We start from the raw sequence: 10,077 nt of genomic DNA, 5'->3' as shown, positions 1-10,077 counted from the left end.
CTACACAGATAATTACGCAGCCAGTTAATCTTAAACGTATAGTTTAGAGAAGTAAAGTCCAAAAAATCTAGGCCTCCCTCCTTTACCGTCCTGGATATGACTGAGTTTCTTATATAATGAGTTTTATTTTTCCATACAAAGTTATACATTATTTTGTCCATTGTCTTACATGTGCTTGGATCCACATTTAAAGCCATTGTAGGATATACAAACCGAGAGATTCCCTCACTTTTTGCTAGCAGTATTCTAACCCATTGCGGCCCGCGAGTCAAAAAGTTTGTCCACCCCTGTTCTACACTGACTGGACCACAAGAGTAGTAGAGAACAAGAGTGATCTCAAACAGGATTACCATCTGCAATTGGGACAGTGCCTGTGCTATTTGATGGAGTTCAGTATTGCACTCCTCTCGCACCTTATCTACCTGGTAAATACATAAGTCATTGTTATTATTAATGTTCCCTGCATGACTGCAATCAAATGATTCATGCACATACCGACCAGCTGTCTGGGGTTTGAAACGGGCCTTTCCTCGACGGCATGTTTCAGTTCTTCTGCCGATATTCAATATGTTTTAGGGCCACCTCTGAACAGTCCAATTATTTGTTGTTCCCCATCCGTGGGTGTTGGAAACTTTTTCCATTTTAGTCATTATCCTGTTAAATGACCTAGAGTCAGTCAAGTGCAACTTTGAGAATCTACGTCAAGTACCCAAGGGCCATTGTATAATCTGTTTTAGATGTCTCCCTCCTCTCAACAACTTGATTCGAATGATTGGAATCGTTATCTGGTTTCTCAGAGCTAACTGATGAACTGATCATTTGAATCGGGTATGTTAGAGGAAGGAGACACCGAAAACTTGCAAAACTGAAGTTGGACAACCCTGGCTGAAGGGCCAGATCCAAGTCTTTTTGAGCTATTGGAAAGAGGAAGAAGGCACTCTTAAAACCCGAGACAGCTACAGAAGTTTGCTGACAAGCAGCAGCATTTCAAAATATCTGTTGATCGGCGCAAAAGTCTCATTGACAGTTACAGAAATAATACGAAATGTTATGCTGAGGGAACCAGCCCAGTTTAAAGCAAGTTCCTGATTTTCATCACCACATTGTCTATATACAGTACTATATACATATATTTATCATTAATTGCAAGTTATGTGTTGAAGATTTTTCTTTCTTTAACATATAATACAATTACATAACATAAATAACACAATTTTGTTCGTAAGTACCTCCTTCCTGGTAAGGACGGCAGCTTCCTGGATTAACTGTTGGATGGCTTTATCTTTATTCTCCAAATCCAGTGTCTTCTGCCGCTCTCGATTCAAGGCCTGAAAGGCAAAAATAAATAAATAAATAAATAAATAAATAGACATACATACATACATACATACATACATACATACATACATACATACATACATACATACATACATACATACATACATACATACATACATACACTGCGTGCAGAAATATTAGGCAATTAAGTAGTACAGTAAAGTCTCGTTATATCGATATTCAAGGGAGTCCGAAAAAATATCGATATAACCGGGACTATCGATATATCCGACCCTGTTTGCATGTAATTTTCTCTGTGCGTGCATAGAAATAGTATCGATATAACCGGGACTATCGATATATCCGATATCGATATAACAAGACTTTACTGTATTTTGAAAGTCTACTACCAATTAAGTACTGTATATCAAATGATGTGCATTTTTGTAATGAGAAGGGATGTGATCTAATGACATCAACACCCTATATCAAGTGTGCATAATTATTAGATGAGCTTTTGGGAGCATTTTAGGTTGAGGATGGATGGCCAGTAAGGTTCTAAAACAGACATGGGCAAACTAAAAACAGTGTCTGAAAGTCTGAAAAAGTTAGCGGACGAGGCAGACAACTCTGAAAAGTTGACTTTCCCAAGCGTTCTTGGGAAAGTCCGAAGCACGAAGCAGGCTTCTGATAGGCTGCTGTGCAGAGTATGCAAATTTCAACTGGAGGTAGCCTATGTCTATGTGCTTGGCAACGATACACGTGTACTATTTGCGCGTGAAGGCGAGCGAGGGCGTCCGTGGCGAGTTTGGAGAGCGCGCGGTCAGGACAATCCATCCATGATTTTGCGGAGTTTAACACAAGTAGGTATTATTGAGCTTGAGTATTTCGTTGTGTAATAATATGTTTCAAATGTTGAAAGTGATTCCATTTTTCAATCAACGTTGATTTCTTTTCTGTTCCCCATTGTCTGAGACATTCTCTGAGTACATCATCCGTTGGAGCCTTTTCTTTGATGTATTCATTGAGCTTGGATGTTTCATCCTGGACAGTGGCTCTCACACTCACTAGTCCCCGGCCTCCTTCCTTAAGGCTTGTATACAGTCTCAAGGTGCTGGACTTGGGATGGAACCCTCCATGAATGGTGAGGAGTTTTTGGGTCTTAACATCCGTGGTCTGAATCTCTTCCTTTGGCCACCTTATAATTCCTGCAGGGTATCTGATCACTGGCAGGGCATAGCTGTTTATTGCCCGGGTCTTGTTCTTGTCATTGAGCTGGCTTCTTAGGACTTGCCTCACCCGCTGGAGGTATTTGGTCGTAGCCGCTTTCCTTGTTGCTTGTTCGAGGTAGCCATTGGCCTGGGGTATACCGAGGTACTTGTAGCTGTTTTCAATGTCTGCTATTGTTCCTTCAGGGAGTGAGACCCCTTCAGTGTGGAGTACCTTGCCCCTCTTAGTCACCATCCTCCAGCCCAAATGACATCCCGATGTCACTGCTGTAGATCCTGGTTGTGTGGATCAGGGAGTCTACGTCCCTTTCGCTCTTAGCATACAGCTTTATGTCATCCATGTCGAGGATGTGACTGATTGTAGCTCCCTTTCTGAGGCGGTAGCCATAGCCTGTCTTGGCGATTATTTGGCTGAGGGGGTTCAGTCCTATGCAGAACAGCAGTGGGGAGAGTGCATCACCTTGATATATGCCACATTTGATGGACACTTGCGTTAGTGGCTTGCCATTGGCTTCAAGTGTGGTTTTCCACATCCTCATCAAGTTTGCAACGAAGGCTCTCAGGGTCCTGTTGACCTTATACAACTCCAAGCATTCAGTGATCCATGTGTGTGGCATCGAGTTATATGCTTTCTTGTAATCAATCCAGGCTGTGCACAGGTTGGTATGTCGGGACCTGCAGTCTTGTGCGACTGTTCTGTCAACCAGCAGCTGATGTTTGGCACCCCTAGTATCTCTACCAATGCCTTTCTGTGCTTTCAGAATCAGAATCAGAAAAACCTTTATTCGTTCCACAATGGGGAAATTTGCAGTCCACAGCAATTGAAAGGGGATGGGGTGGGGGTGAAAGGATAGAAAACAAGATATTCTGAGCATAACAAAATAAAACTGTCAACTGTATACTGTGCAAATGTAAATGTGCAAAACCGTTTCATAAAAAAACTGTACATAGTGCAAGTATCAAGAGAGGCACATTGAAATATTGCATCAACCCATATATACAAGTGTGCAGGTTTTTTTTTCACATGTGATCACTGAGAATTGCAAAGCCTGACAGCAGTCGGTAGGAACGAGCGGCGGTACCTCTCCTTCTTGCAGCGCGGGTGTAATAATCTCTGGCTGAAGGAGCTACCCAGTGCTGTCAGGGTGGGCAGGAGGGCGTGGGAGGGGCTGTCCATCATAGCTTTTAGTTTACCTGGCGTCCGTCTGTTGCCCACCTCCTCCAGAGAGTCTCGCGAGCAGCCCAGGACAGAACTGGCCCTCTTGACAAGGTGTTGCAGTCTTTTTCTGTCCCGGGTGGTGATGCTGCCTGGCCAGCAGACAATTCCATAGTGGATGGCTGAGGCCACCACAGAGTCATAGAAAGTCTTTAGGAGTGACCCCTGAACTCCAAAAGACCTCAGTTTCCTAAGTAGGAAGAGGCGACTCTGTCCCTTTTTGATTAGGGCATGCGTGTTTGTAGTCCAGTCCAGTTTATTCTTGAGAGTAACACCCAGGTACTTGTAGGAGGTCACCCTCTCAATGTCCGAACCCTGGATGTTCAACGGTGCAGTTGAGGATTGATTCCTGCAGAAGTCCACTACCAGCTCCTTGGTTTTCCCGGTGTTGATCTGGAGGTGATTCTGCTGGCACCAGTCCACAAAGTCCTTTGTCAGCTCATGTATTGATCCATGTGTCCACTTATCTTCGCCGCAATGATGCCTGACATGAGAGACACGTTATTGGCCGATAGTTGGAATGAACTGCACCCTTTGAGGAATCCTTCATGATCAGGATTGTTCGCCCTTCGGTTAGCCATCCTGGGTGAGTCCCATCCATCAGAAACTGGTTCATTTGTGCTGCTAGGCGCTCGTGGAGTGCTGTGAGTTTCTTTAGCCAGTAGGTGTGGACCACGCAGACCTTATTTGGCCGGGCGACGTCTGAGCGGATGTCATTCAATTTATTGTCTCTCATCATTGTATGAGGTAGGCATTAGGGTGAAGGGTCTTGCCCAAGGACCCACACTGGATGATGTGTTGTGCTCATTTTTTCTCTGCCACTAGCGGGATTCGAACCCTCGTCTCCCATATGCCAAACCGATGCCTTTTCAAATGAGCTATCCAACCATATCTATCTACCTACCTACCTACCTACGCGCGCGCACACACGCACGCACGCACGCACGCACGCACACACACACACACACACACACACACACACACACACACACACACACACACACACACACACACACGCACGCACGCACACACACACTCTCTCACACACACACACACACACACACACACACACACACACACACTCTCTCTCTCTCTTTTTTTTTTTTTTTTTTTTTTTTTTTTTTTTTTTTTTTTTTTGGCAGTTGTGACTGGATTTTTTTTTTTTTTTTTTTTTTTTTTTTTTTTTTAATTCAAATGGCATGCAAACATACAAAGTAATAGAAACAAACAAACAACACTGCAAACAAAACACAACAAAAGTAAACAAAACCATTGGCTTTGAATAGCTTGTGGAGCTTCTAAAAGTACATCTGAGGTGCGTCTCAGCAAATCTTTCTGCATACTTGATATTTTCCAAATAGTTGGCAACATACATTAGGTGACATAATCGCGTATGAGACAGTACCTGATCGCACAGGAAATAGAAGTTCCTGACAGATAATCATTTTACAAGAAGAAAGAAGAGGAGAGAAGAAACAAAATAGAAGAGAGAGAGAGCGGGGGAAGGGGGGTGCCAGGGGTTTTAACATTCCATCGAGTCTGCACAACATAGTGAAATTGACAAAAGAAAGAGAGGGGGGGGGACACCAGATGATTTCGGCAAGCACATCATCCTATGCCATATTTCATCAACAAATCATGTGTTTTGATAGCATTTGGGTCGGCAGATGGTTGAATTGTTTTCTGATATAGTTTCATTTCATTTTGAAATATTACAAATAGTGGTTTCCTCCCACAAAATTTAGATTTATGAATATGATGTTTGGCAAGAAAAACTAATAAATTAATAATAAAATATTTATCGTTGGTCTTGTTGTAATATCCAAACAGCATGTCTTTGTAATGAAATATGAACAGAGAAGTGACTTTACATTGAACGTATTTGACAAAGTGTTTCCAGAAGCGAGTAGTTTCGGGACAAGCCCAGAAGAGGTGAGTTGCAGTTTCAGGCTCAGCTTCACAAAATGTACATGATATATCCTGTAAGGACCGTATCTTATGTTTAACAGGATAGCAACGGTGCAAAAGTTTGTATGTTATTTCTCTTTGTTTGTTGGTGATGAAAAATTTATATGGGAGGGTCCAAACCTTTTCCCATGGAATATTTGGGACATACGTTCTCCAGTGATGAACAACGTAGGGAACCGTCACAAAGGATTTTTGAAACAAATGTCGAATTGCACGGTTCCGATTTCGAGCAATTGATGAGAAACAGAGTTTCCCCAGGGCAGTTTCTGTCACTGGAATTGGCGGTGGTCTGTCGGGAGTAGCGGAGTGACCCTTGAACAGGCTTATGATACCACTTGGGATGGCATCCATAACGATGGCAAAGTCCTTAGGGGTCACAGGGATTTGATGCGTATTGAGAAACTCAGCATAGTTCATTAAAATATTGTTTGTGTTAAAAAGTTGCTTTACATAAATGATACCCCAGTCAATCCATCTCGACAAAAACAGTGATTTGTTTTTGTACAAAATATGACAGTTATTCCAGATCATACATGAATGCGGAGAGAAAGAATGGTTATACATTAGGCACCAGGCTAATAAAACTTGTTTATGAAATTTTGATAGGTTAACAGGCAATTTTTCAACCTTATAATTACATTTCAGCAAGAAAGACAGACCACCAAGTCGGGAAAACATGGATTTTGGAATGAAATTCCAGATTGCATCAGGGCTACACAGATAATTACGCAGCCAGTTAATCTTAAACGTATAGTTTAGAGAAGTAAAGTCCAAAAAATCTAGGCCTCCCTCCTTTACCGTCCTGGATATGACTGAGTTTCTTATATAATGAGTTTTATTTTTCCATACAAAGTTATACATTATTTTGTCCATTGTCTTACATGTGCTTGGATCCACATTTAAAGCCATTGTAGGATATACAAACCGAGAGATTCCCTCACTTTTTGCTAGCAGTATTCTTCCGTTTAGTGATAGATCCCTTTGTAACCAGTGATTAAAGCGCTTCTTGGTTTTATCAATTATTGGATCGAGGTTCAAATGACAACGCTCTTCGTCGTCTTTGGCTATGACAACACCTAGGTACGTCACTTGATTTTTAACAGGTATGTTGTATAGCATAGATTCATTACATGATTTCACAGCTAACAACTCACATTTATTTATATTAAGCGAAAGACCTGACGCTTTGGAAAACTCTTTAACCAGAGCTATGGCCCTTGGAATTTGCTCAGGATTTTTCAGGAAGAGTGTGGTGTCATCTGCCACCTGGCTAATCACAACCTGCCTTCCCGCTACTTCAATCCCTTGGACCTCGCTTTCAGTGACCAACAGTGATAAAATTTGTGCTGAAAGTAAGAATAAATAGGGAGAAATGGGACAACCTTGACGGATGCCACGGGAGACGTTGAAGCGAGGGGACGTACCATATTTAAGCAGTATTGAGGAGTTGCAGTTGGTGTACAGTGTCTTAACAGCCTGAGTAAAGTAGTTTCCAAAACCAAACTTATTAAGTGATTGAAAAATAAAACGGTGTTCCAAGGTGTCAAAGGCTTTGTAAAAATCGAGAAATAAAATAAAACTATTGTGGTTAATAAGTTCCTGATAATCAAGAATATCCAATACAAGACGAACATTATTGGCAATGTGTCTTTTACTCAAGAAGCCTGACTGTGTTTCACTAATTATATGCGGTAAGGATTTTCTAATTCGGTTTGCAAGAATGGAGGCCAAAATTTTATAGTCTGTATTTAATAGGCAGATAGGGCGCCAGTTTTCAAGAGATGATGTGTCTTTTTTTGGTTTTGGAATGAGAGATATAAGACCTTGAGAGAGTGAACAGGGGAGGGAGCCTTTTGAGATGCTTTCAGAAAAAACATTGAGCAGAAAAGGAGCCAAAGGTTCAGAGAAGGTTTTATACAATTCTGAAGTAAGCCCGTCGTTTCCAGGAGATTTATTCATCTTGAGCTGCTTAATTGCATCCTGCACTTCAATTAGATTAATTGGTTGATCACATCGTTTTTTCTCATTAATGCTAATAGTTTTATTGGACGTAATGGACTCTAAAATTGACACTGGCTCTGCTTGCATATGGTTGGAAGTATATAGGTTACCATAGAATTTTGAGCAGAAAGAGGAGATTTTGTGGTAGTCTGAAACAATTTTGTTATCAATTTTTAATGTGTCAATGGTTTGCTTTTTAGATTTAGATTTTTCCAAGTTAAAAAAGTACGATGAGCATTTTTCCCCTTCTTCCAGCCAACGCCTCCTGGATCTGATGAATGCGCCCTCTGCTTTTCGTCTATATATATCATCAAGTTTATTTTGGTAGTCTGCTAACTTGGCGTGATCATCCTCAGATAGGGTTGCTGATTGACTGGAAAGAGACATTATTTGAGCACATAAATCATCCTCTTCCGCTCCTCTGTGTTTCGCTAAATTGCTGCTATATTTCCTCATATATTTACCAATTTCGTATTTTAGAAGTTCCCATTGGAGGCTGAAAGATTTTTGAAGAAGAGCTGTGTCCCAATGAGATTTTATTAACCTGTTTATATTTTCCTTTACTTCATCATGGGCTAACAGACTATTGTTCAGCTTCCAACATAAAGCCTTAGGAATATTCATAACTGGTGTCAAGGTTACCTTAAGCGTAATTATTTTATGATCAGACAGTGGTGCTGGGTGGTAGTCTACTTCAACGAGGTCCGCAGCGATTGTTTTAGATATCAACCAGTAATCCAGTCTAGACTGTTTTGAAAGGTCCTTAGAGTGCCAAGTATATGTTTTTAGAGAGGGAAACTTTTCTCTGAAAACATCATATAGGTTGTATTTCTCCATGAAGGTGATGAGGTATAGATTGGAGACTGCTTGGCTTGGTGGTGGAAGTCGATCTAGTTTGTTATTCATAACTACATTAAAATCACCACCCAAAATTAAATAGGCAGTTGGATATTTGTTTAACCAGTACTCGACTTTTTTATCAATTTCTTCTAACAATAATATATTTTTAGGGCGTGAATTGTACCCATATATATTAATCATGATAACATTTTTATCAGAGATTGCCAACATAAGTATGATATAGTGACCTTCTGGGTCACTGTCATGACCAATAATTTCCCCAGAGAAATTTTCTTTTAGAACTGTGACACCGGCTGCTTTTTCCGACCTGTGTGCTCCCCATAAATCTCTTCCCCATTGACTTTTCCAGAGACTGACGTCATTTGTTGTACTATGAGTTTCTTGTAAAAACAAGAAATCACACTTAAATTTTCTGAGAAACAAAAATACAGCTTTGCGTTTCAAGGAGTTCCTCAAACCCCTGGCATTTAAGGAGAGAAGGGAAAGGGACATAGGGATGAGAACAGTAGAAAATAGACAAGGAAAATAGAAGAAGTGAAAGATTAAGCTAGGAAAAGTAAAATATAAAAGAAATTACAATATTTTTTAATAAGAACTAAATATAGAAAACTCAAACAGCAATCCACGGGATCACTTCAAAAACAAAGTGTTCACACCAAAGATTTGGTGAAGCACAGTCTCTATTGAAAAAGAAATAGAGACTAAGGACTGCTGAATAACCAAAAGTAGTACATTTAAACATAATAAGCCCATAATGTATGATGTGTAACATAACGTGTAGAATATTAAATTTCTATTTCGAGAGCAACTGCTTTATTCATTATTTATTTATTATTCTTTTAATACTATTAGCTTAAAAATTATTTACAGGTATTGGAGAATACTTAGAGGTTAAGTCAGTCAGAACCTCCTAAATATCAGGGAGGGAAGATCTCAACCCCATCCACAAAGGCACGGCCTCCCACAAAATGGGCCTGCTTATGTTCCTTTCTGGCCTTGTCCACTTGGGGCCACAACAGACGCCTCCTCTCACGTACCTCTGGTGGGAAGTCAAGGGATAGCCGAAGACCTTTAGCCTGGAGGAAGGAGTTACCCGCTTTCGCTGCTGCCCAGATGGCTTCTTTGTGGATCCTGAAGGCAAACTGGATCATTATAGGGCGACTCCTGGAGCTGTCTGGGCGTCTCGGGCCGAGGCGATGGATGGTGTCCACCACACCAGGGATCTTGTCCTTGGTCTCAGGCAGCACACCCTGAAGCACTTGTATGGTCTCCTGGCGAATATTTTGCTGGTTGCTTTCTTCCAGTCCATGGAGGATAAGATTCCAACGTCGATGATAGGTCTCCCACTTGGAAATGCGGTTTATCATGTCTTTGTTTAAACTGCGTGGGTGAGACTCCAGTTTTCCCAATCTATCCTTTATTGCAACCGTCTCTGCGTGCATCTGGGCAGTCCATCGAAGTCGAAGATGATGTCGCTTCCATTGCTTTGTGGGGTATTGGACAGTGGTTATCGGCGCTGGCGTC

At 41.2% G+C, this 10,077-nt stretch overlaps 1 protein-coding gene across 1 annotated transcript in view; it reads right to left on the bottom strand.

Annotated features, from left to right (window-relative positions):
• The window catches only part of LOC148892203 (sodium channel and clathrin linker 1-like), a 53,693-nt gene that overhangs the window by 19,748 nt on the left and 23,868 nt on the right, over nt 1–10,077 (bottom strand). Inside the window, exons 9-10 of the mRNA XM_089006353.1 lie at nt 1,230–1,328; nt 351–422 (exon numbers count right to left, since the gene is read on the bottom strand). Of these exons, the coding sequence (XP_088862479.1) occupies nt 351–422; nt 1,230–1,328 (171 nt within the window). The remainder of the gene's footprint in view (nt 1–350; nt 423–1,229; nt 1,329–10,077) is intronic.

The sequence above is a fragment of the Hippocampus bargibanti genome, linkage group LG10 (assembly GCF_051943395.1).
Source record: "Hippocampus bargibanti isolate YZ-2025 linkage group LG10, ASM5194339v1, whole genome shotgun sequence".
Lineage (NCBI taxonomy): Eukaryota > Metazoa > Chordata > Actinopteri > Syngnathiformes > Syngnathidae > Hippocampus > Hippocampus bargibanti.
This window is presented reverse-complemented; position numbering and strand designations above follow the sequence as displayed.